The sequence below is a fragment of the Malaclemys terrapin genome, chromosome 8 (genome assembly GCF_027887155.1).
Source record: "Malaclemys terrapin pileata isolate rMalTer1 chromosome 8, rMalTer1.hap1, whole genome shotgun sequence".
NCBI classification, from domain to species: domain Eukaryota; kingdom Metazoa; phylum Chordata; order Testudines; family Emydidae; genus Malaclemys; species Malaclemys terrapin.
In genome coordinates, this window is record NC_071512.1 from 22,063,807 (window position 1) to 22,090,609 (window position 26,803).

Sequence of the window (26,803 nt, forward strand, 5' to 3'; positions counted from 1 at the left end):
GCTGCTGCCTGGGAAGGAGCCGTCCTGATAAAACAGGCCCAGCCTCCTCTCATCTTTGGAGCGGCCAGGGTGGCCCATGGAAGGGTGCTGGGGCAGCCAAGGCTATCAGCCCCAGCATGGGGATGGTGACATTATTTCTCTGACTTATTCCTCACTGAGCACCGATTGTGTGCATGGTGTTGTGTTAGCCAAAAGGATCAGGTGGACAGTTCCTGCTCAGGGAGCTGCAGGCAGGGCCTTGGAGGAACTGGCTTTAAAACAAGGGCCGTATGAGGCAGGGCATCCTCTTGGCTGCCTCAAGAACACAGAGCACTGTCCCCTGGCCCAGCAAGGGAGAGCAGTTGTGAAAGGTTCAGGCAAGGGTTGGGCAGAAGCTTTGGCTGATTGATTTTAACCTGGCTCCCTATCGTGGGATTCCTGGCTTCCAGCCTCTGGGGTTGTCTCAAGGGGGATCTGCCTACCCAGCAGGCTCAGCCTTGGAGCCAGGAAGCTCTGCTCTTGAGTCACCGTGGGAAAACCATAAGGGTGGAGAGCCCTGCTAGGCTGAGCACAGGGCACCAGCTGGGCTTGGGCGTCACTAATCACATCAGACGTGTCTTCAGTTTAAAGATCCAGTCCAAAATAGGCTGGATCCCAAGGGCCTTCTTCCATGTTTATACAGACTTTACTTAGGCTAGATACTGGCTGGCATTAATGGGGGTTTCTCTGAGTCCAGGTCCTCATTCTGTACTCGTCTCTACAGAAATCATTCATTCAGAGGTTCTGTCTATCAAAAAACCAAAGCCTGATCTGCTTGCATCATTTCCTCCATCCCTCCCTTCTCCCCGGGATGTCTCAGCCTTGGACCGCCTATGCATCCTTACTGGAGAAAGGCCACACAAAGGGATGAGTTTTGCACTGGAACTGGAGAGTTGGATCTCCGTCTCTGCTCTGTTTCCAGGGCTAGTGTATTCTGCAGCCGTGGGCTCTCGGCTGAGAGATCTTTATCCCTGGCTCTTGAAAGTTTACCCTGGAGACAATCAAGCCTAGTGGGTAGGAAAGAGATCCCTTGTTGGACAGATTCCCCTGACCACATCTGGTTATTTCCCATATCTACCAGTGTCTTCTCTCCTTACCCGCTCATACCCACAACCTTTTGGTGCTTCAGGGCTTGGCTGCCTAAGCCAATTTGCTCCTGTTTGAGGTTCCAGTTCCCACTCGCATTTTTGTGCCTTACCCAGCACATACTTACTATTATTGCTTTTTATTTATCCTGCTTTCTTTTGTGTGGCTGATAGCAAGGGATTTATTAGAAAATACCATTAGGGCTCAGAGGCATGTCTGGGAATCTCAGCAATTTACTCTCAGGACTGGCCCCCTTTGCACTGCGTTTTTGTCAGTATGGGTGAAATTGACTCCTACCAATGGAGCTGTGCCAGTCACACTTGGATTGCGATCACAAGTTGCCTCTTGCCTGAGGGATAGTCCAGCAGCAATAGAACTGGCATGTCACATTAGCACAGCAAGGTGTGTGTATGAGCGCATGCAGTGCTCCCCTCGCTGGGGGAGATCAGGCCTGCATGAGTGTCCGAATGCATTCAGAGAGAGGCGATGCTGCTGTCCAGCAAGCTGAGAAGCAGCTGTCGTTATCACCCTGTTGTTACACCTAGGGCTGAGTGTGTTGCTGGTTTTCTGTGGTGCTAGGCTACTGTTGTACTTTTTGCCCACGCGGGCTGGATAAAAAGTCATCCTGTGTAGCCAAACTTATTCCTAGTGTAAACTCCCGGACCTCAGGGGGAAGCATTTGGGCTTTTGTCTTCCTGGTGCACCTGCCCCATCTTTGTCAGCGTATTGTATTTCTTTGAATGCGCCCATTCTGCCTGGATGGCCTGTTCACTCAGCGCTGCACATCCCGTGGAAATCAGGGCAGAGCCAGTGGCAAGCTTCCCCGCAAAAGCAATAGGTCTAATTTCCATATGCTGCTGTTCAGAGACTCCTGCTTTGGGAATGTCCTTTTTACAGTTACATTCTACCTGACTCGCTCCTGCGGTTTCAGTGGGGGAGGAAGGAGTCTCCTCTCTCTCTGTCCGAACACGCTGTGTAGCATTGCCGCATGCTGTTAAACAACTGCCACATTCCACTGCAGAAGTGGCTGCGTCTTAGTGCCGGGTGAATTGAGCCCCGAACACAGTCAGATCTATATATCGGTTTAAGTTTGTAAAGCAGTTTGGGATCCTCTGAGATGAAAGGTGCTAAAATAACATAACCGTATTATTACTTCTCTGTGTTAATCAGGTCTTTACTGGGGGGAAGTCAGGAGGGGCTGTGGGATTTGTCACCAGTAACCTTGCGTATACCTCATCTCATTGCCTGTGGGTTTCATTGTTCACACAGCGAAACAGAATGGACAGTGTGATGTGGAAAGATACGAATAAATGGAAGTTGAAATCCCTATAGTAATAAAATGGGGCTGTTTAATCTGTGACAAAATATACTTTCCTTCAACCCTTCCCAAATTCAACACACCTTTGTTTAGAAATGCTCTGCTTCACCTTTGTTTATTCAGCATATTTTACCAGTATTTTAAGCCCCTTTTTTTTTTACTTTCTGAGATACATGGTATGACTCAGGGATGCTTTAGTGCAATTACCTCCATCTTTCCTCCATGTCAAAGATAAAACTATAAAAAAGTACTTTGCCAGGTTAAGTTAATGTTTAATATTTTCTATTGCTCATATCTTGTGGTACTTTTCAGTGCTGTCTTTTTCTATATAAGGCAAAAGCCAGTACACAAGGACACCGTATGTGTTTGTGAGTTGTACCATGGGCTATAGCACAGGGCTGGGAGTCAGGAGATTTGGGGTCTGTTTCCAGCTTTGCCACTGATCCATTATGAGACCTCAGGCAAGTCACATAATCTTGCTCTATGCCTCGGTTTCCCTGTCTGTAAAACGCAGCTAACTTGGTGTGTTGTGAGGCTTAGTGTTCAGTTAGGTAGTTTGTGTGCTAAGACCACGGACCATCATGCTGACGACCATCAGTTCCTTGTGCTCCCCCATCTGTCTGTCTTTCTCCATCTGTTTCTTGTTTTATATTTAGGTTTTGAGTTTGTTGGGGCAGATCTTGTTTTTGTGTTCTGTGTTTGTACAGAGGGGCCCAGTCCATCCATGTCTAGGGCTTCTGCTGCTATGATAATACAAATGATAGCAATAATAATAAAAGATATTTGAGATCCTCAGAAGGAAAGCACTAAGAAGGGTAAATCATTATCATTTATTTGTGTAGGCCTTACATAATGCTGTGGTATGTTTCCTAGTAAGCAATTTGAATCTTTAAAAGAAATTATCATTTAATTAAAAACACAATGAAAATGCACAGGCCCCAACCCACCCATTCTAGCAGGGAAGTCAGATCCTGGAAATCCCTGTATGCAAATACAGGAAGCTGGGAATTTTGGCTGCTCCTTCCCCATTAGCCTAAGGGTGAGAAGATCCATGTGTGCGTGGGAGATAGCATCCTCTCCGCTCACACTGTGCTTCCTGCATCACCAGTTTGGTTGTTTTGCGCCTCTCCTTTCATGTCCGTGTCTTGGCTGGAGGGTGGGAACTTAGTGCAGGCCTAATGAGAGAGCTCCCTGCTCACCGGCCTCTTGCATTTACAGATCAAAACCCCATGGGGACTCCTGGCCCAGACTCCAGTTGGCAGGTTTGCATTCTGCCAGGAGAGGGGCACAGCGGAAGCCCTCAGCGTGGGGCTTGCTCTGCACCAAGGGAACCCGTCTCTCCTTTCCGGAGCCCAGCAGGGCAGCATTCCTGCCGCCTCCTCCCCCCCCCCGCGTCAAATATTTATGCTTGCGAGTGGTGCAGGCTGGGTCTCCGGCTCCTATCGCTGCCTCCCCAGGAGGAATGGCTGCCCTTGGTGTTTGAGGCTTCGGCTATAAATATCCCGCCATGTAGAGGGGCAGCCTGACAAAAGACACAATCCGACACCACGGCTACCCATTCGGAGTGACATTTTGTCAAATGCCATCGCGGGGCTTTACTTATCTGCAGGCACACACCGCGGTGACCTTCACGGCTCCGGCCGGGTGCCTTCTCTCCCTATTTACATGTATTTATAACTTACTTTTCCATCTCCAGGGCTGCCCTGCACCAGTCACTCCTCTCCTCCACCCTTCACCCCAATACCATATTCTGACTCAAGTAGAGAGGGGTGCAGGGGTGGGACAGCGGTGTCCTTGCCAAACGATGGCCCTTTTTCTGGAACCAGGGAGGAAGAGGAGGCCTGGACCTGAATCCCGCTTGGGGTGGCTGATAACAAGGCTCACCGCCCAGGAACCCGGAAGATGCCAGCAATCCATGGAAGTCCGGCAGGATTCTGCCGAAAGCAGCTTTTCCCTGGAGTGACTGATGGGGGCTGGCTAGTGTGAGCGAGGCCTTCAGTTAGGTAGAGCTGAAATCATTTCTTTCTAAGGGACTCACCTGGATTAGGATTTTGCAAGCTCTTTCTCTCCTAGCGAAGGTGTCAGCCATCAGGGTGGGAAAGCCTCGGACAGAGGGAAAGGAGGACAGTACCATTTGCTCTACTGTCTATATGGCTGTGGCGCCGTACACACTCCTCTCTTTTATAACGCAGCTGCAGTGAAGCTGGGTCTATTCAATTCCCAGCTCGGGACACTTTGCACATTCTAGATGTGCAAAAGCCACAGACTCCTCCAGCGCCTCTTGGTTCTGCTCTAACATGGCATGGCTGTTTCGGCCGCCCTTAGCTCTTCCCCAGCACTCCTGGGCTCTGCACTGCAGTGGATGAGGAGGTGACGGACCCAGCTCTGACATTAGTCTGCGAATGCTGCTCTGAGCCCCAGGAAGAGGTGGCCACTTGGGGCGACACGAGGTGCTCCCCCACGCCGGGCTGCACTGGCCAGCTCTGTGGAGCTCCCAGTCCCTGCTGCCCCAGGGAACGTGGGCCTCAGATATAACCCTTCAGGAGGGGTCCAGACTAATTAGGCCAAGCTCAGTGCTGTCTGAGCGTGGGCTCACTTTGACTGCAGTGGGAACTGGGTACACTTGCTCCGGAGCTGAGATTGGCCCATTGTGTCCATTGAAGGGCCCCATTTCCAGACTCATCACACTCCTTGTGTGCACAAACTCCCTGCAGCCACACGCACATGTCAGATCCCCACGTGTACTAGCCACATGCTTACTCCGGTCACTCCCTCCCCCCTCCGCCCTCACCCTGACATGCTTCACCTAGAAATGCTTATTTCTAGAAAGCAAACCCATTCAGCGCAGCAGCCCTAGGAAAGTATGGAGGCCCTGCGCCTCCCATCTCAGCCAGTGGGGTGCTCAGCACCTCTTGGGGTCAGATACATGGGCCGGAAGCATTACACGAGAGCCGATCCCGACAGCCGGGTCAGAAGTTCATCAGAGCGAAACAATCTCTGTGTCTGTCTCCCTGGATGTCCGTAATCCGCATTTCAAACCGTCGGTAATTACGGATTTCCCTGGTAAGCCCAGACGGCTCTCGCCAAAACCCCCACACAAGGATTTTCTGTCCTTTTTAGAAACAACCCAGAGTGAGAGCAAAGCTCCCCTGCCTTTCAGACACGCAGACATTAACCTGCACCCGCGTGCGCAACCCTTCTGGTGCTGTCTCCAGCCCTTGGGCTCTGAGTGCGTCACTGAAGGAGCCCTGCGCGGTCTGTGTATTTGGTCACCTTGTGTCGGTTTGTGACCCAACTAAAACGCTACTGGCTAATTTGGGGCTCTCTCCTCAGTGCTAATGTATATTTCTCTCTTAATGCTTCGAGTAGGCACTTAGTCATGAGAGGAAGGCTCTGTACGGGGTTTGATGAGTCACCGCAGAAGCCACGTCTCTTTATGAGTAGATGGCTGCTTGTTTCTGGCTGAGGTTATTGCTTCCTACAGCCTCTCCGTCACTTTTCTTCCTTTTTCTTGCTCAGCCTAGAGAGCCGCAAAGCGGCGTTTGAATGACAAGCCTATTGCAAAGCATCCTGGGGACGTTTATGCAAATGACAATGTAAATCTGGCCTTCGAGGCTTAAACAGGATTAAGTTATTGAGAAGCTGTTGCAGTCAGTCCAGCAGCATTTTAGCAGCCGCAGACTTTAGAAGCTTAAACTTTTGCAGCCTCGCTAAACCTGAGCACAATTTGCATGTGATTACCGAGGGCACTTTGAGCTGCACTGCAAAGTACTTTGCCGTGACGTAAGGTGTTGGAATCAGGGGTTTCCTGGACTAGGGAAATTTGCACCAGTGTAACTATAATGATGTTGAGATTAACAGACCCACTGCACAAGTGCAGCATATCGACGCTGGAGTAGCTACATGGGAGCAGAAAATCCCAGTGTAGGCAAGACCTACATGTGCCTTGTTCCACTAGATCCCTCAGTGCAGTGTAGATAATAATCCACTATAGATTCAGCTGTCCTCATGGTTGTTTTGTACACCTCACCCTGAGAAGCAGGGCTTTTTTCCTGGTAATAAGCATTTTCAGAGGCTAAAAGCTCAGGTAAGCATTAACATAGGGAGAAATTCAACACTGATTGCCCAGTGGGTTCCAGCACCAGGCAGAGCAGCTGGCTCGATGCTCCTGAAATGCTGGCCTGCACTATTTTAGCTGCCCACGTGGTAGCAGAGTTACAATTCTTCAGAGATCATGTAGAAATAGTACGGGAATTGTGTTTCTTTCCAAGAAAGTGCACAGATTACAGACGGGGGCCTGTGTGCCGATATCGTCTTGGAGAGGCACTGGGTTAAAGCTTGCCTTCTGCAGCCTGCATTCGGTAAGATGAAAAAGCAAAGCCCACAATGCTTGTCTTGAAGGCTGCAGGATGGGTGGTTTGCTTCCAGACGGCTGAACTCCCAGCTTCCCCCCCACTTCCGCTCAACTCTAAGACTTGCAGGCAAAGTCCGATTTGTATCCTCTGAGCATATGCCATCGACTGTTACCTGGAGCTGGCTGATGGGGCAGAAATGAGCTCGGCTTCCTGCTTCTGATAGAGGGTCCCTCCTGAGCTGTAGCGAGGAGGCTGCGGGCCCAGTTTTTCTTGCTAATCCAGCCTGGTTTGAAGGAGCCAGCACATTCAAAGCCCTGGATATAGGCCCGAAGCCTAGCACACTCCGCATAAGAGGGAGGCCTTTGTGGAGCTGTCTAATCTGTAGAGCCCAAGTTCACATTTAGTTTTGAAAGAAGGGAAAACATTCCCTGTCTTGTTAATCCAATATTTGAATTGCAGTTGGTCTCAGGGAGACACTTCACGTAGCTTTCGAGAGAAGGCCTCCCACATGCTAACACGTGGGTTAAACAGCTCTAGAAGGAGAACATTCAGAGACTTCAGCTTTCCAGATAAATGTCCTGTTCCAGCCCTGTGTCCAAGGTGGCAAAGAGAACTGGGACCTACTCTTCCTGTTGCAACCAGAGTAGAGTTTGGGTCCAAACTCTGCTGAATCAGGGACTTCTTGGGGCATAGCCCCGATCAATGGGGCATCTCTGCCACAAGCCAAAGAATTCAGCAATCAAGCAACTTGGCATGTTAGAGCAGCCCAGGCCCCTGTTCTCTCTGTTGTAACAGCCCACAGCAATTATGTCAAATATTGTTTTTCTCTTTAACAACATTCGAAATTGCTGCTGGCGGGCTGTGCTGGTGAGTGCTGTCAGGCAGGGAACTAACTTCGCCATTGGCTTCTCCTCCTGCCCTGCTTCTAAGAAGCCAACAGGATAGCTGACACTGGCTAGTTTCTTAGACAGCTCAGCACCAGAGCGTACATGGGGGTGGAGGGTGGGGGATGGGGTCAGAGGGAATCACTGACTTGAGAGATATTACCCAAATAATTAAAAGTGAGGGCCAGATCCTCCTTTGACGTCAGTGGAGCTGTGTCAGTTTACATCAGCTGGGCATCCAGCCCACACTCTTTATTTGGCTCTCCGAAGAGATGGAAAAAACCCTACTGAGACGCCGCTAAACTTCTACCTCTCTAGTTCTAGAACCGGCTCTGTCCTGGCCTTGGACGCATGAGCCTCGTTCATCTCTCTTTAAAGGTAATTCCGGCTAAGCCCCGGGCAGTTTATACATCACAGCCTCAAAGGAGGGGTGGGCACGCTCTCTGGGTCATGCTCATAAGGGGCATTCCTGCAGCAGAACTCTGGTTTTCAAATTCTTCCCCGGAGCCCACCTCAGTCTGTGGAGCCCAAGCCCACATATAAGTCCACATTCAATTCTGAAAGAAGGGAAAACACTTCCTGCCTTGTGAATCCACTATTTGAATTGTTTGTCAGGTGTTCCCTGGAGCAGGCTGGTGGGGTAAAAGAAGAGCTTGGCTCTCTGCTGCAGATAGAGGGGGCCCTTGTGGGCTGTCACCCACTTCTGAGAATTAAAAAAACAAACACAAAATGCCCTAGGACAGAGGCTGCCTCAGAGTCTGCCAGTGCATTCTGTGTCATCGTCTATTTAAGTTATAAGCTCCTCACAGCAGGGAGCCTGCTCCTGGTGCTTAACAGTAAATTAATAATAGTTTCAGTGCTCTATCCATCCGGTAACCAGAGTCTCTGTTGAAGTACAGCTCTTTGCAATGCGTATCCGACTGTCGGCAGCTTCTCTGTCCTACTTCAGTCAATAACGCAGATCTTTTCTCCCAGAAAGGAGCATGCAGGAAACTCATGATTTCAGGAAAGCCATGGAAGCCATCTTAAAGTCACTGTCATGTAAGCCATCGAAATTGCACGTCTTGTATTTTTGACAGGCTGCTGGGTGCTCTGCGGTAGCCTTGATCCTTACGTGCCAGTCCATCATGGCTAGGGTCATCCTATATGATCTTGAATTTGACAGGCACAAATCCAACCCTCCCACCTTAAAACCCCTCTGTTAGGTGAGAAATGGAAACACCAATGTAGATATTCTGAGTTATCTTCGAAGTTTTGCTTCTGCCTTCACCTCCCCACCTTTGTGGTCATGTGGTTACTGACCTCATGGTACCTACACGGTGCTGCAAATGGCAGCGTTGTGACCACCCCCGCCGGCTCTTGCCCCTTTTCCCAGGGGTTGTGAGAAGCTGGAGTCATTTCCAAAATGAAGTGCATCCCACTGTGGCATAGGGATGCTGCACTGATTCCCAGTCCCACTGAAGTCGGGTGGGTTTTCCCCTATGGATCTGGAGTGATGATCAGTTGATTCTCAAATCCCCTGGGCACATCTCTGAACTTTGCTGAGCTCCAATGCACACGAACCAGGTGTCTGGAGTGACGGATGGCTCAGAATTTTCAAGTCTCTCTCCATGGGTGTTTGCTGGCCACACACCAAGAACCAAAGGGCAATTTTCCCTATAAACTCTTGAGTGAAATTAGAACAAAAGTTTGTTCCTCCCCAAGCCAGCAGGAAAGGCACAGAGTGGGGAAAAAGGAAAGCTGAACCAGCCCAGATCCAGTCTCCATGGGCAGCAGACCCAGCATAGCCAAGTCCTACCTACCATTCCCCTATCACCTGACTAGGGTAGGGGGAGGGGAAGAATTGAAAATACTATAACCTGCCCTCCTGCCAAGTGCCTTTATTCTATTTCTCCATGGCAGGCAGCCAAAATGGGATTCTTTCCTCATTGCTAAAGTGAACTTTGTACTGGGCAAAAGTGCTGGGATTGATAAATCCCCTGGAGACAAGTTCTCCATTGATAGAGCTGATACCACTCTGGCAACGCCATCTTCTTTCTACCCCACCTCAACTGTGGCCTGGATAATAGGGTGTCACAGCAGGGAGCTCATTCAGTCCTTGGCTACCATGTGGAGAAGGTGCTAGCTGTGGTGGTGGTTTGTACCGTCTGTCTGCTACGAACCAAACTAAGGCTCTCCCCACTTTTCACATATGGGGTCCCTCCAAACACCAGTCGGACGGGAATGACTTTTGGGCACTGCCAACCTGAGCGGGATACAGAGTTGTGGTTCCTAGTACCCTGAGCTGGCCAGTCCCTTGGAATGGGGCTCAAACAGTAGCATGGCATTACCAAGACATTGATTTCATTTGTTCCCCCCACCCGAGTGCCAGCTGGGCAGCTCAGCATTCCAAGGAGGCATTAGGTTGCAGGAGTTTATTTTTACACAGCTCTATTGGGAATGGGTACGTGTCGCATCTGTAGAGAGGATCAAAAGATGTCCCAAGTGCAGGTGTCAGCTGCTCCTTGTGATCTCAACGCCAGGATCTTTTTCCTTGTGGCATATCAAAGAGAGCAGGAGAATCTGACTGTTTGCTTTTTTAATTGAAAATATATCTAAAAACGGGGTTTCTAAAAATAAAACCGGTTGCCTCTGTTCCCATGGGAAGATTTGGGGGATGGAGGGAGCCAGAGCAATTGGTGGAAACAGATATTTTTGGGGGTAGACACAAGAAACATGGAAGGAAATCAGGACCACACTGTAACAGGTGATGGGGGAATCTGAAAGCCCAAAGGGCACCAGTGCCCCAGAGCTAAACCATATCCATCCGAGAGCAGATGCAGAAAGCGGGAGGGTAAAGGCAGGAAACTGTATCCCTGTAAGTCTACAAGGGTTGGCTCAGGGGAAATCCAAAGCTTCTGATTTGAAATCCTCCCATTCCCTGGACCCACAGGTTTGACTTGACTCTTCGTCCTTCTAAATGAATTTGGGCCATTTACAGCATGGGAGGCCGGCTGGGTGAGGAGTTAAAAGCCAGGGCCCTGGCAGGCCTGCGTGAACTTTAAAGATCCTGCAGCCCTTCATGGGTTTGCCCTGGTGGCCTTGGTCAGCATTTCTCCTTCCCACTCTCTTACGCAGTTTGCTTCTGGCACTTGGCTGTCCCTCTTGATGCCATGGTGCATGCCAGAGATGGAGCAATGGGCCCAATCCTGTTTGCCTTACTTGCTTGAATCAGACTTATTGGCACCACTGGGGTAGCAAGGCAAGTGGGTTTTGTCTCTGTAGCTGTAAAAAACTTCTGGGATCCTTTGGCATGAGGGTGCTTCCTACATACAGAAACACACATTGTAATGCAGCCTTGCCAGTGAGAAAGACGATGGAGAAAATGCTTTCAGAGCCATTCATAGTTTGAAAACGGTTTCTCTGTTGCTTGTTGGAATTTTGCCCTGTGTTGAGCAGGATGAGTGCAGCTGTATGAAGGTACTTGGAGCCTTGTTATAGTGCTCGGTAGGGTCTGTCTCTCTGTAAGGCTCTGGTGCCTCAGCTCCCAGCTACATGAAACCCACTCACAATGCTCCTTGCAGGCACCCTCCAGACCATTTGTCCTTCCTATCGCCTTCCCCAAGGGTGGTGTTGATAAAGAGGAAAGGAAGCTGAGGGGTGTAATGTTCACTGCTTGTGGAACAGTGTCCTAAGACAGACTGGAAAATATGGACAGGACACACAGTCCCATTCCCCAGCCTCAGGAAACTAGACCAGTAATCCCAGATTAAAAAAAAAAAAAAAAAAAAGAGTGAAACTGTCTCTTCCATTCCTGTAACTTCTTGCAAAGTAGATTTTACTTCCACTTGTTGAATCCTGAAAAGATTATTTAGGGCGCTTTAACGCAGCCCCTGGGGTGTTTTTCTCTCTTCACAGCCTCTCGGATGCTCAGATGTTTGTCTGATCTGAAATGCACTCACCGTATAAATAAACTTGCTTCCCCATTCATCAGAAAACACCCACGGATTAGCCAATAACGGCAAGAATTGTGTCACGCCTTTCGCCGCTAGGTTCGAATCCTGCCCTGGCCATTAGTAGAGGCAGACAAACTATTACTAATGAATGACTTGTGGTGAGTGGCATGAAAGGAGTTGGTGACCTCTGCTCAGAAGGGAAGGACTGGGAGCCTGCTCCGTTGAAGTCACTGGGAGTTGGGCCCCTGACTTTAGCAGAGGCAGGATCAGAGTATGAATGGGCCATGGAGTCTGATGGACACTCACCCCAGTGCAGGGGGAGACCTGTTTGCAGGGGCAGCGTGTGTGGGAATCTTAACCTTCCACTAGGCGGCTGTGCCCGCTCCAGGTGCAGAGATGAGGCCTTCAGCCTTCAGGGCTGCCAGACGAAGTGCTAATTTCAAACCAACCCTGCATTAGCCAGCCAGGTTTCTGTGCAACCTCAGTGGGAATAAGACCCTGTCTGGGGCTGGGGGGGAAGGGTGGGGGGTGCAGCTGGAACAGAAGAGGGTCAGGAATGAAGAGAGTCCTCTCTGTACTCAATAATTGGAACACATTGACCGAGACACCCAAACCATTCGACACACTTTCAAATTAGCGTTGGCCTGGAGGGGGTCTCACTTTTTGCTTTAAACAAATCCCCCCTTCACATTCATTTCTGGCCCCCGCAGCCAGTGCCTTTCACATACCCACGCTCTCTGGTTGGCAGGGCATTGGCATAATGTCAGTGGGGGCCTTGCCCTTGGCCACTTGCGTGTCCGTTGTGCCGGTGTGTAACACAATCATATGTTCTGCCCCTCAGAGAGCTGTGTGGCTTTGCAGCAAGGCAGCCATCGGGAAGGAGGTGGAAACGGGGCAGGTCTCAGCTGCTTTTCATGATTAAATGAATATTTTTAGCTCTGTTCCTAGAGCTTAGATTGGCCTGCGTGCGCCAGGAATTGATTCCTCTCTATACTAGGTTTTTTGAGAGTGTGTGTGTGCGCACACTGGGTTGGACACAATGGAAAGAGAGATGGGGAATTAAGAGTCTGTGTTGCCTTCCTCAATGACTTGGCTGCAGGGGGAATGTGAAACTGACTTGACACTGAAGGTTGGATAATTTGGAGGCGATACAGTGATGGCTGGGGTTACAGAGTTTGAGTCAAGTAACAGGTGGGAGGATGTGGGAAGGCAGAGGGGCAAGAAGATGGGTTTGGGAGACGGAAGAGCTGACTTGTCTAGCTGTGAAACCATCCACCCAAAAGTCTTGCCCAGAGCAGGGCTGTCTTATGTGCCCTGTAAGCCTCTTGCTCTCCTCTCTAGTTGCTGATTTATCAGGGCAGTGGGATTAGCCCTGGCTGTCTGCAGCACGTCACCAAAGGCTGGAGTGGCTTAATTTTCCCTGAAGAGCACGGACTGCTGCTTTGCCAGCATCTGGCCTGTATGGTTTTGAGCTTGTGCTCGCTAGAGGAGACCAAGGTATTCCCTTGCAAAAGCACCCCGTTGTGACACTGGCAGAACCTGCGCCGGAGCTTCTGACACACAGATACTGGAGCACAGTTTTGTGGCAGTTTTGAATTGCAGCCTTGCAGGGCAGCTTTCCGAAGTTTCTGATGTGAACTTGAAATGATGTGGGCACTCCCCGTTGATTGGCAAAGTTCACAATGATCTCCTATGCCACTTCACTGCCATGTAATTGCTCCAAACTGGGCCATATGCCAGTAAGCTGCTCCTGGGGTAAATATGACCCATAATACTCAGTAATGCTTCCCTCTGCTGCTCTCAACTTTAATATTGGGGGTAGCACATTAACACTACAGCTCCCAGCATGCAATGCTCTGTCTTTATCCCAGCCACTTGACTAGAGATGGAGCATTGCATGCTGGGAGCTGAAGTCTCTGCAGGCCACATCTCTGCATTCAAGTTGAAGTCTGTTGAAATCCGCTCATTTTAAGCAGATGCGGTTTGGTTTTTGGGCTCCTGGTAAGTTGCCAAGGTGGCCCGTGGTTGGGCAATGTTTCGGCACCCTGAGTCAGATGCAACTCAACGCGCATTTCATGAGGCCCTGAGCTTTGGCTGCTGGTGCTGGCAGGTGGAGGAGAGAATGGCCAGGCTCACCTCCTCTTGTCTCTTCACAGTACGAGGTGTCCGGCGAGGAGCACCTTTACTCCGATTTCCCTGAGATTGACCTGTCCCCGTTGGACGCCAGTGACTTTGACTCTGCCAGCTGCTTCAGCGAGCTGCAGTGGTGTGCCGAGCACTCCGAGACAGAGTCCAGCCAGTACAGCACAGACGACTCCGAGCTCCTTCAGGTACCGTGTGCCATGCAGCTCCCTGGCCCAAGGCAGAGGCCACCAAGCAGCACTTTTACTCCGGGGCGAATCTTTCCTCCTGGGTCTCCCTCTCCTCCCCCGCCCACCACCTACAACTACAGGGCACTGATGTTGTCCATTCAACCCACTGAAAGGAGGAAGTGGCGTCTGGGGAAGGGGAGGGATTGCTGTGTTGTCCCCTAGCCTAGCCAAAGAAGAGCAGTAAAGACTGAGCGATCTGGGGTTAGTCTGTCCTGGCCATTCGCTATGGACCCTATCCAGGTCCCATTGATGTCAGTGGAAAGCCCCCCATTTACTCCAGGGGGCTTTGGAGCAGGGTCTCTCTGAGGGGCGTGGTCACCGAGAACAGTTTTCCCACTCCCCGAACTGCCTGTCCAACCCCTGCCAGCACCCCCCTGCCCCACCTGCAGCACGGGGAGCCAGCACGGGTAGCGTGGGGCACCCAGTCCATGTGCACATACCTCACTACACGGACACACACAGTCACTGCCCAGTGCTGCATATCAAGCCTGTTGAAGCCAAGGCCTCCTGTGGGCTTCTCCTCAGGTAACATCGCCTCATCTCCTTCCTTCTCCTAGATCAGCCTGGGGAAGCAGAGGACAGGTGGCGGGATGAGGAGGGGAGGGGGTCCGGGTTATTAATATCTCTTCCCCAGCTGATTAGTGCTCCATTAATTTGCACTCCATTTCTAAATGGGGCAAGCGGAGTAAGGCTATAATGAGGAGGTGGAAGAATAGAAGAGGGCTGCTGAGCCGATCCTCCTGTGATGTATTATTAAAAGGAAATTACAGCGTAGTGCCTAGTGCATCCTGTTTGATTTTAGGTCTGACAGATTGTGCTGGGGTGGGTGGCGGCGGTGGTTTCTAAGAGGCTCAGCAGCAGCATGGAGCGGTGTGGCACAGGAATGTTAATTTCCAGCATGCAGAAAACAGCTTCCCTTTTATCTCACTCTCCAGCTTCAGCATCACCTCTGCATTCTGCGCACAGGTTTATTTATAGCAGGGACTCTCTCTTACTGAATTGCGCTCTAAATAGACATGCGAGCATCATGCTAATAGCTGATCTGCATTCGGGGGGAGGCGCTCTGGATTGTCTCATGAGAAAGTAGGAAGGGGCCCACTCAGCCCACTCATGGGTCACACACAGGATGTTAGTTCACCCTCTCTCCCCCACAGCCCTGTCACTCCAGACTCCGCTCCACTATTGTGCAATCAGGAGGCAGCGTGGCAGTGGATGGGTGGGACCCAGGGCTGGGAGACAGGAAACGTGGTTGTGCAGCCTAGCTGTGCCACTGGCTTCCTGTGTGACCTTAGACCAGCAGCTTTTCCCTGCCTTAGTGTCCCCACTTGTAACCTGGGGATGATGAACGGTGTTCCCCATCCAGAAGGCTTTGAGGTCTATGGTTGGGCAATGCAGTATTCGTGCTAAGCTTTATCATTGTCCCTGGGTGTGTCTATGCCTGTGTGTATATAAACGGGGGTTAGGTGGGTAGATTACCAGGCGCACCAGACTGATAGTCATAAACAAACACCTTGCTTACAATGTAGAACTGGACCTAAGTCACCAAGTTTGGATCCAGAATCAGATCCAAATCCAGACTTCACTGACATTTGGGTGCTTCTTCCAGACACACAAATTCATCTCTGGATCTGATCTTCCAGTGCAAGGGGGCTAAGGAGAGGCTGCTTCTGGCCTCTCTCGTGCAGATACATTGGTTTGCAATAGAAAAAACAGAGTTGGTGCTTTTAAAACAAGTCAGTGGGGTAGCCCCTTCAACAAGCAGGGAATTTGCATGTGAGTCTCACAGAAAGCCAGAGTCAATTGCTGGATTTAAAAAAAAAAAGAATGGGATTGTTTTTGTCATCAGCACTGACGTTTGCAGTGATGTGCTAAGAAAAGGTACTCAAACCTCATTTGGCAGGGCGTCTAGTAATCGACAGGGAAGGAATCACAGCACTGCATGGAGTAAGGGCACTTTCTTCTGAAGCATCAGGGATAGCCCCTGCTGGAGGTGGGACAAGAGACGAGCTGGCCCATTGGTTGGACGCAGTGTGTAGGCTCCACATAGCTGGAGGGGGATTGTGAGCCCTTTGGACACACTGGCTGTGTCTCCCACAGAAACATCTGGCACCACCACAAGCAGCACCTCTAGGCAGTTTAGGAGGAACATGATGGTAGGTTACAAGTGCTAACAGAATGGGGGGAAAGGCAGAAATGGGCAGCAGGTCCCCTCCCTTCTGTAAATACCTGTTTGTCTATCTAGATAGCTAAGGTACTTATATGGTCCCCATTACCATCTGAGCGCCTCCCAAAAGCCCTGAGAGTTAGGGCAGGGCTATTATCTCCATTGTACAGAAGGGGAACTGAGGCACAGAGAGACTAAGGGACTTGCCCAAGGTCACCCAGGGAATCTGTGGCTGAGTATGGAATTAAACTTGTGGCTTCCAAGTCTTAGGCTAATGCTCTAACCACTGGACCATCCTTCCTCTTGTAGCTGTGGCCTTGACATACCCCATCCCCTCTGGACTGGGAAGGAAACGTCCCCTTTTCCCTAGGTGATGGTTGCACACAGAGAGAAGCCTTGACTCTTCTTCTCCCGCTTAGCGACGGGCCTGCGTTGGAGTCCAGCTCACTGGCGCCCGTTAGCAGCCAGTTGTGGATCTTGGCACTGGTTTCATTTTTTTGGAGACTTTTAAAAAGCCCCAATATTTCCGAACTTAACCATAACAATACTAACGTTCTGGCCTTTACGCTGCACTGCTGCTGTGCTTGAAAAGGCTCCGGAGCAGCTGACAGAGCTTCATCACGAGATGCATATTTTCCGCTGAACTTCCTGGGGAAAAGATAAACAGAACAGAAATATAAGAGACAGGCCCGTTAGCAGGACACAGTGAAATGTATCCCACTGAACTGCTATGCACAGCAGCCAAAAATGGAGCATCCTGACGCCTTTTCCCCGGGTCTTGGTGTAGAAACTTCTAACAGGGTTAGCGGGTTGAAGAAAAGAGTATTTTAATTCTCGTTAGCAGGTGCTAACGTACAGTTAGGCCTCATTTTAGACCCAGATTTCTCCCTGTGCAACATGCAGAGCTGCAGTTATCCTACTATTACTGCCAATTATTTATATCAGGAATGTTACAGTAAATAATCCCATAGAAATGAATCCTCCTGAAGAACGGACTCTGATTCCAGTCATCGGGGCTTTAAGAATTAAATAGTGCTTACCAAAAAGGCCAGCAGTGGCAATGCTGCCATCATGCAAGTGCCATTCCTGTGCTCCGCCGGATCCAAGGGGAGGGGGTCAATCGGGAGGACGACACCCTGGACTCCCTTCCATTGGACAGTCCTGAGCCTAAGCCCTTCAGATATCCTTCCCTCGTTTTGTTGGGCGCTCCAATTCCTCCACCCCACTCCTCTGAGCCCCAGTGAGTCTCAGGAAGTGCTGGTCAGAAGCAAGAGAGCAAGTCAGGTGGAAATTGTGGTCACAGCTTCATGCCAGCTGCCCACAAATTGGGGAAAGAACACATCACCGGGTGTCCTTCCCTGTTTTCAGAGTGTCTGAAATACGCCCAAAACAGGAAGGATGGAAATTAGTTAGAGAGGAAGCTGCTGCTGGGAAGCCACGGCAACAGCTGCTAATTTAAAGGGGGGATTGAGTTGGGTGGTGGGTTTTTTTTTTTTTAAAGACACTTGTGCAAGTGTGATTCAGAAGGATACAGCCAAGCCCTTGCAACTTAACCCCCCCCCCCCCCCGCCTCCCAGTAGAGAAATAATACGCCTGTTCAGAGCTGTTCAGTGAATCCTGAAAGAATGCAGTCAGTCTGTTGAAGGAATGAGCTTTCCATGAACCAAGCCCAAGTAAATTCATCTAACAGCATTCATTTGGAAGTGAGTATTTACGGATGGTTGAGTAGGCCAGGGTCTCTCAAACTGGCTACTGTAGGGCAACCACCCTTGGAGCTACTGAGGCCAGCAGTGGCAACGTGCTGGGAATCGGAAGGGCACAATAAATTTGCATAAAATGGACCAGATTGCAGCCGCTCTTGGGCCTGATTCTGCTTTCACCCTGGGGTAAATCGGGAGCAGTCCCGCTGAAGTCAGTGGAGTAGGGCAGATGCAAACCTGGCATCAGTGATGGAAGTAGGGTGACCAGACAGCAAGTGTGAAAAATCGGGACAGGGGGTGGGGGGTAATAGGAACCAAAGGCAGCACGTGAGTTGATTTTCAGTGGCACTCACACTGCTCGGGTCCTGGCCACCGGTCAGGGGGCTCTGCATTTTAATTGAAGCTTCTTAAACATTTTAAAAACCTTATTTACTTTACATACAACAATAGTTTAGTTCTATATTATAGACTTATAGAAAGAGACCTTCTAAAAATGTTAATGTATTACTGGCACGCGAAACCTTAAATTAGAGTGAATAAATGAAGACACGGCTCACCACTTCTGAAAGATTGCTGACCCCTGCCCTAGATGGAAGAATGAGGCCCCCTTTAAATAATATGGTGGGGCAGCTTGTGGGAACTGTAGTTACGCCCCCTAGAGGTAGCCTGCAATGGAAAATGTCGGCTGGCGCTCACTGCTCTGTGCAAATCTCTCTTGCTTTTCAGATAATAGACAGTGAGAATGAAGCCCTGCTGGCGGCCCTCACCGAAACACTGGATGAAATACAGGAAGATGACATGGGCCTGGCTGCCTTCCGCACTATGGAAGAAAGGGATGCGCCCAACCACATCTGTGCCTCGCCAGCCCCTCCCCCCAAACCAGTTGCCCCCACCCCGGGGGGGCCCCCTTTGGCCCCTGAGGTTGATGAGCTGTCTCTAGTAAGAACCCACTTCCTACTGTTTAAGGTGGATTTGGATGAGCCTCTGATAAGCCGGCTGCATGGGTATGATAGGAAGCAAAGGTCTGAATCTTTTCATTATAGGCTTAAAACTCTTAACCGTCGATACAAAGCATATACCTGTATTGTATACGTATACATGTGCTGCGCCATCGCCGTCACCTCCATCACCATCCTCATGGGAACAAGCTGCTATGTGCAAAGGGCAGTGGGTGTTAGCAGATGGGCAGAATCCATTTTCTAGCCCCCCAAACCAGGGAGGATTTGGCCTGGGGCCTCACTTTATCTGAACCCCATCACAGTTGGGCTAACGGGGTCTCATTGTGGCCCATTACTGCCCCCACTCCACCCCAGAGCTCCCCATCATTCCACTGCATCTCACTAGAGCACCTGGGGGCAGTTCCGAGCCATTTCCCCTGATCCCCAAACCTCCACCCGTAGGCCTGGCCCTTCTCCCTCACCTTCAGGGTGTGTGTTCAGGGGCCAGTGCTCCTCAGCTTGTGCTGGGGAGAGGGGACTTGGCCTGGTTGTAATCCTAGCCCTTTCACCTTATCTGTGGCCTCAGTTTGAGAACCTTCCTTTAAGTTAATCACTCTGCAAGGAAGTGGGGAAGAGGAAAGAGGGGTACAGCTGATGCCACCCCTCCAGCCCTTCCCACAAAAAGAGCAGCCCATCTTTTCTCTCCCAGCCAGAGCTGCATGCGCTCTGAGGTTGGCCTGGGCCTGCGTAGCCTGCAGTCCCCCATGCCCATTGGGCAAACCCTTGAACACGCCAGCCCTGAAGGAGGCCTCTCTGTGGCTTTGTGAGGTTTCTGGGTTCCAATGCCACCTCCAAGTCCATCCTGTGCTTTATCCTACCGCTCCTTGGAACCCAGCTTCACTCATGGCTTGAGCAGGAGAGCCCCGGCATTGCTGCCAGGTGGTACAAGGCTTCCTGGGCCATATATAAGAGCATCCCTGCTGGTCTGATATAACCGAGCTGGGCCTGTAGCTCATTCACCAGCCAGAGCAATCCGTCCCTGGGGGGGGACCCCCCTACCTCTCCGCTGTGTAATGACTGAAAGGCACAGTTTATATAAAAGTGCATTGCGACATCTAGTGGTGAAAGCGTGCATTTCCACTTCACACTACAGTGCGTGTGTGGGGGTGTATATATCACACACAATGTGTATGTGTATATATAGGATGTATACGTTGCAGGGGGAAAGCACTTACACTTATTATAAATGGGAAGTGCACAATTAAGCCACTGGGCAATCCCTGTTGAAATTTCACTGCAGAACCCGACCGAGAGAGCAGAAACGCTGTTGTGTGACCCTCCCACTTCAATAACTGTTGTCATGGGCCTGGTCTTAAAGGGGGCCTCTAAATTTGCAGGCCATCTTTGAAGACCAAGCCCTAGATATTGCACGTCTGTACGTTCCCACGGAGCCTAAGCAGTCGCCTTGCTATTATTGATCTAGGCTTCAGCATTAGCACGACGTGTGTGGAACATGGAATGGTTTTTTTAAATGTTTTGAACAGAAGACTATGCTAACTCTGTGATCAGAAATGAGTATGCCATGATGCTGTGTAACCTAAGGAAATTCCAGCTCAGCTGTTGTCACCAGACCCTCTTGATGGGATTACAGTGGAATTCACATCAGGGTCACCTTGGGGGAGATCCCCAATAAATACTTGGCACTTACACAGAGCTTTGTATCTTCAAAACACTTTGGATCGTTACTAACAAATAGTCCCCCTTGCATGGGGACTCATGTGAGCTGCCCAAATCAGACGCATACCCAGAACTAAAATCACCATCTGAAAAGGACAAAATTGTTTTGGTGGGTTATTTAAATGCCCCGGCAGTTCTAGTGACTTTAATAGGAGGTGCCATGGGGTACAATGCAGTGTGGTTTTGGGCAAGCAAATTCACCCCTTTGGGCAGCCTTTTCCCATCTTGCATAGCTACAGGGGTGTTATGAGCAGCAATGTGTCAATGCTTGTAAAATGTTCTGAAGACATAAAGCACTTCCACAGACTATAACATTCTTTACCTGCAGCCAAGTAGTATGCAGAGAGGTGTGAAATTCTTTCCTGCTTGATTCTATGATCCTTACAGCTGACAGCCCCAGCCTGAGCCAAGGGCGGATACAGGCACACTAATGGTTTGTGGTTCTTGGCTTCAGTGATTGGAGATCACTGAACCCACCTCACATGTGTGCAGTAGAGGTTAGTACGTGATCAATTGCTGTTCGTGCTGGAATTCCCATTCTTTTTCTCGACACTTCTCTTTTTTAGCTGAAGAAGTTGCTTCTTTCTCCATCCCATGGGCCTCCAAGCTGTGAGGCTCAGAGAGAAGGGAGTGCACGACGCCAGGGGCCCCCAAAATCCAGACCCCAGCGACCCTGCACAAAGGTATTTCCCATCCCAGCTGCCATGGCCCCGTCCCAGCAGGGAATGCTAGGGATGCCCCCCGCCTGCCCGTCTCCTCATCACCCAATCTCAAGACTGGCATTCAGGCCTTGGCTACACTTGCAAGTTACAGCGCTGTAAAGCCTCCCCCAGCGCTGTAACTCACTCCCCGTCCACACTGGCAGGGCACTTACAGCGCTGTATCTCCCTGGGTACACCGCTGCAGGTACTCCACATCTCCGAGAGGAATAACAGCTGCAGTGCAGTGGCTACGACTCACGGGTGTGAGTGTAAATGCTTGCAGCGCTGTACTAATCACCTTGTCAAGTGGCCAATCCTCTCCATTGTTGTGACCGGCTGCAGGAATGCGGAAGTGCTGGTTTCAAAGCTCGTACCACAGAGAAAAAGCAAACAGTTTGCAGCTTGCTTTGAGTGAGTAAACGAATGAGCAGGGGACCGGGAGTTCGGAACTTGCAAAATAGAGAGCTGACATGCTCCAAAGAGCACTCTCTCTCCCCCCACACTCCCTGTCACAATCCACCCCACCCGCCCTGTTTTGAAAAGCACGTTGCAGCCACATGAATGCTGGGATAGCTGCCCATAATGCACCACTCCCAACACAGCTGCAAATGTTGCAAGTGTGGCCACACCACTGCGCTGGCAGCTGTCAGTGTGGACAGACTGCAGCGCTTTTCCCTACTCAGCTGCACGAAGACAGGTTTACCTCACAGCGCTGTACAGCTGCAAGTGTAGCCAAGGCCTCAGAAAACAAGCCAGCCAAATGATGGTTCCATGGAGGGATAAACAGCCTCTGAGTGAAACTACTGGGGGATAATGAGCCCTGGGGATGAAGCTGGTGGAAAACAGACTTGGCCCAAGAGTGTCATGATCTGAAGGGAAAGTGCTGTGCATGGGGAAATAGACAGTCCACATTGAGACAGACTAACCCCGAAGGGATCTGGAGAGACCCTAAGTACCCCATCTGTGCATTTGGAGCAGCTTGTTTGCAGTAGGTCTATGGGTGAAAGCCTCTCACAGTTTCACTGAAGTCAGTTCTTTGGAGTTCTGATTTATAAAATCCCCCCTTCCCAATAAATTATAGTAGAACTTACTCTTGGTTGAGTTGACTTATCCTGGGGAGAGCTGCATGCAAAATTGCAGAGCCCAAACCAATCATTTAAGCTAATCCCCTGAAATCCAACACAAGCCACCATCAAAGATTTTCCATTCGGATAATGGAAATTGTGCAGTGCATTAGATAGGTGGACTTAGATTGCCTGGGAAAGGCAGAAAAAATCTGCCAGGGCATTGTTCCATATCAGCTGCAATGGGGGAAGGACTGTTCTAAAAAGAAAGCACTGGTGTTGTCGCAGACACCAGCTAGAGAGAGATCAGCTGTGTCTGATGGAATCCATGTAACTGCCTCCAGGTAACCTGCCTATCTAACTAATAGGTTTCCATAGTACCTGCACTATTTTCTGCCACATAACTGAAGGGTGAGAACTGACTCTGCTCAGAGGCCCAAGCAGAGCAACCACAGCATGTGAATGTGTTACCTGGGCTCAGAGAGACGAGGTGGGTGAGGTAATATCTTTTATCAGACCAACTTGTGTTGGTGAGCGAGACAAGCTTTCAAGCTACACAGAGCTCTTCCTCGCTGTAGCTTGAAAGCTCGTCTCTCTCACCAAGAGAAGTTGGCCCAATAAAAGATATTACCTCACCCACCTTGTCTCTCAAATATCCTGGAGCTGACAGCTACACCACCACTGCAGACATAGTTGGGCTCAGTCACTCTCTTGTTCTACGGTTGGACTGAGTCGGTGATGAGAGATGCTAGTCACCCCTCTGGAGTCAAGTGGATGCTTTAGGGGTTCAGCTGCCATCCTAGCCCTGCTGCAGGGTGAGGGAGATCCAGAGAGCCTGAATGGTGCAGGAAGTAGGCTCTGTATCCCAGCACCTTTCTCTTCTAGGTAGCTGGTGCAAATTCAGCCCAGGTCACTTGTAACCAAAAGCCAGTTCCATCTGCTGGCTCTTGGGCAGCTTGAATGAAACAAATTTTGGAGCGGGCTGCTCAGTGCGTTGAGATCACAGAGACCACCATGTCAGTGATGGGCAACTCGACAAAAAAGTCAAGCATGGAGGGGCTGTGAAGATGGAGCCCCCTCATCCAGAGAGGCGCTCCAGAAGGCTGTGGTTTGCCCTGTGTCTGACTAGATATGACATTCCGTGGTGCAGTCCAGACCAGAGAGGGGCTGTGCTAAACTGCGGATTTGCCTGGTCTCCTGGCTGTCTCAAGTCTTCATATGTAAATTGAGATAAACACACATTCCTTTGTTTAAGATAGGCCTGCTTGACAAGTTTTGTCTAATTAGGGCTACCTCAGTTTGAACATGTGCCACTGTCAGCATTCAGGGGGAACTCATAACTTTGCATATAATTGCTACACACATTTCACCATGGTACTATTGACCAGCAAGTTACTAGTTTTCAAATGATACCTTACAAGGCATATTTTGTACAAAGACGATTACAGTAGTGTACAAGGTGTGAATACAGGGGTGCATTCCGTCACACTAAGCCACCCCAGTTCTCTGGCTAACGAACAGCCTGTGGTTTACAAGATGGGCAGGCTAGCGCGGGTGACCATGATGAATTGCGACCAAGGCACTATGGGCGTGTCTGCACTGCAGCTGGGAGGTGTGATTCCCAGCATGGGCAGACAGACTTGTACTAGCTCAGCTTGAGTGAGCATGGTAAAAAATTGTGATGTGGGCGGTGGCTCAGGCTGGCTGCCTGAGCTCAGAATCAGGGGGTTGGGTGGGCTTGGATTCAAGCAACCAATCCAAACTGCCGCTGCTGCCGCAACGTCCACACTGCTCTTTTTAGTGCACTAGTTCGAGTGGAGCTAGTGCAAGTCTGTCTGCCTGGGCTGGAAATCACGCCTCACAGCTGTAGTGTAGACATACTCTCTTAGGTCAAGTCTGTTTCCTCATCCATTCGCAGCCAGTTCTCATAATCCTCTCAGAGGCTGTTCATCATCTCAGTCTGTTTCAAAGAAGGAAAGCAACCTTCATCCACTCTCCCCAAAGAGAGGCTAGGAGAAGGTCCTTGCTGCGCTGCCTTGCCCGACCCATGGTCTCAGCTCAGGGATCAGACCCGGCAACAGTAAGGGCCCAGGCAGCAGATGAAGGAACCATTGCTATTAAACATTCACGTGTCTCCACTGAGATGTAATGAGCTGTGATTCGGCCCACTCAACTGGCTGTGATGAAGCAGACATACCTAGGGCAGAGATCTCCATAACCACCTTGAGGACAGATCCCAGTAGACTACCAAGGCCGGATGCGCCTTCCTTCACTGCTAACAAACCAACCCTGAAACACTGCATTGTTTGCCGATTCTTTGCAGGGATGACTGAGCCTGCTTTAGTAACTCTGCGCTTACCATGTTCTGAAGGGCCTGGGCCTGGAGAGGTGTTCTCACTAAAAATACTCAGCGCTTGTTTCAAAGTGGCCTTGTGAACCCAGGCAGAGTGGAGCCTGCCTAATGGCAGTGCATGATTGGGTGTGAGCGGGGCAGAGGGGATGGGAAGCCACTGCAATTGGCTGCATTTAGAGCAAGGATAATACAAGGAGCGCCAAGTATCCTCGGCCCTTCCATTATCACAGGGACAGCGCAGGTTAATTATTTATAATTGTTCAAAATGTCCTAATAAATGTTGTATACTGTCTAAATCTGGGAACATGGGAACTCGCTCCAGTCTCTGCAGTGGAGACTTTGCTGAGAGCCGAGGCTGGCAGCTCTGTGCCGTTAGGGAGGTCCTGCTGTCACTCCGTGCTAGACAGGTTCTATAAAGACGTTCAGTGAAGCAACTGCTCTGTCCATGTAACCAGGCAGTGCAAACAGTGGCTCATCACACCGAGGGCTCAGAAACAGGCTCTGCTCCCCAGAGAGGGCCCACTTCCTTACGCCGCTGGGTGAGAAAATGGGCCCAGGGTCTATTTCCCCCATAGCATTGTTCAGTGAAATAACTGGACGTGGCACACGTGTCCCTAGTGGGTTTGTTGTTCCCACAGAGTGTATTTCTGCAGGTGGGGAGTCCTGTGGTGCCATAGTTACACAGCCTCATTTTAGGGCTTGGGGGCTTAGTCTGTTCTCACTGGGGCATCTCTCTTCTGTCTCTGAAGGCGGAGGGTCCCCGGGACAGAAAGTTGAGCTCTCTCCAGGCTCAGAGTCGGAGCTGCACAGAGCTGCACAAGCACCTCACCTCCACCACACGCTGCCCACAGACCAAAGCCACCTGGCCGCCGGACGAGCACCAAGGCAGCAGCAGCCGCTCCCCTCTGAGTCACTCTGCGCACAGTGGAGACGACAGCGACTCGAGCGAAGACTCGCTGAGCTCCATTGAGGTCCCGGTGACGCCTTGCTCCTCCAAGGACGACACCAGCGATCAATTGGCCAGCGAGAAGGCCATGCACACAGTAGTGAAGCTCATCCGCTACATGCATACCTACTGCCTTCCTCCGAGGAAGCTGCCTCTCAGAGACCCTGCAGATGTGAAGCACCAGCACTGTAACAGCCCTTACAAGAAAGCAAAGCCAGACTACCCTTTGCAGATACCTCCCCTTTGCAGCCAGGAGAGCCGGACAGCCTGCACCTTGCAAACAACAGCCAGCTGCAAGAAGCCTAGAACCACATGGCCTGAGTTCTCCATCCTGAAGGAGCTACTGGCCCGGGACCTGCTGTGTGACGTGAGCAAGCCGTACAGATTGGCCAAACCTGTGTACGCTTCCTTGGTCAGGCCTCATGGCTCCAAGTCTCCTGGAGCATCTGCTCAGGAGGCTGAGGGCTCTCCTGGGAGATATCAGTCCAGAGCCAAAATGCCTCTGGAGAAAGCAGAGCTAAGGCAAAGCCCCCAGGCCGAGTCCGAAGCCAGGAGAGAGACCAGCAGCCCAGAGGATGCCACTGGGAATCATGTGGCTCTCCCAGCCCAGCAAACCTCAGGGAAAGTGGGACGTAAGCAGGAGAGCACTATTTATGCTGTCCGGCGCTCCAAGAGACTCAACCCTGAGCTTGGCCACTGGCTGTCATTTCTTGATGAGCCCCCCCCAGAGCCATCTGCCCCCAGAGAGGCAGCAGAGAGCCGGGCGAAGGATGCTCTCGCCTCCCGGGAGCCCGCATTGTGCCCAGCCCTGGAGAACTTCGATGCAGAAGAGCCAGCGGCAGAGGTGGAAGTGGGTGGCACAGACGAGGGGGACAGCAGATGTCAAAACCACCCAGAGACCCAGACCCCCCCTCTGGGGAGCCCGGTTGAGGGGGAAGGATGTGAGGTGGATGAGAGCCAGCACTGCACCCCATTGCATGAAACAGGTAAGGAGGAGAGAGTGTGCAGGGGCCTAGAAGTGAATTAACCCCAGCATTGACCTGGCATTGCCAAAACTAATGCTCAAAGGAACCCCGGCTGACTCCCTTCTTCCCAGGCCGTCAGTGCATGAGGGGCTTAGCAGAGGCTGAGCTGATCTGCGGTGTTCTAAGCACTAGCCCTGCATATCAGATCCAGTGCGCTCGCTGGGCAGTGAGTCACTGTAGCAGTGCTGCTGCCTGGCTGACGTAGGA

General features: G+C 50.8%; 1 protein-coding gene across 2 annotated transcripts in view; it reads left to right on the forward strand.

Moving 5' to 3' along the window:
* PPARGC1B (PPARG coactivator 1 beta) overlaps positions 1–26,803 on the forward strand; it is a 92,916-nt gene that overhangs the window by 50,133 nt on the left and 15,980 nt on the right. Inside the window, exons 2-5 of one of the 2 annotated variants that reach the window (XM_054037735.1) lie at positions 13,753–13,926; positions 18,559–18,771; positions 21,074–21,190; positions 25,375–26,557. In XM_054037735.1, coding sequence (XP_053893710.1) covers positions 13,753–13,926; positions 18,559–18,771; positions 21,074–21,190; positions 25,375–26,557 — 1,687 coding nt within the window. The remainder of the gene's footprint in view (positions 1–13,752; positions 13,927–18,558; positions 18,772–21,073; positions 21,191–25,374; positions 26,558–26,803) is intronic. The other variant, XM_054037736.1, reaches the window with a different exon arrangement.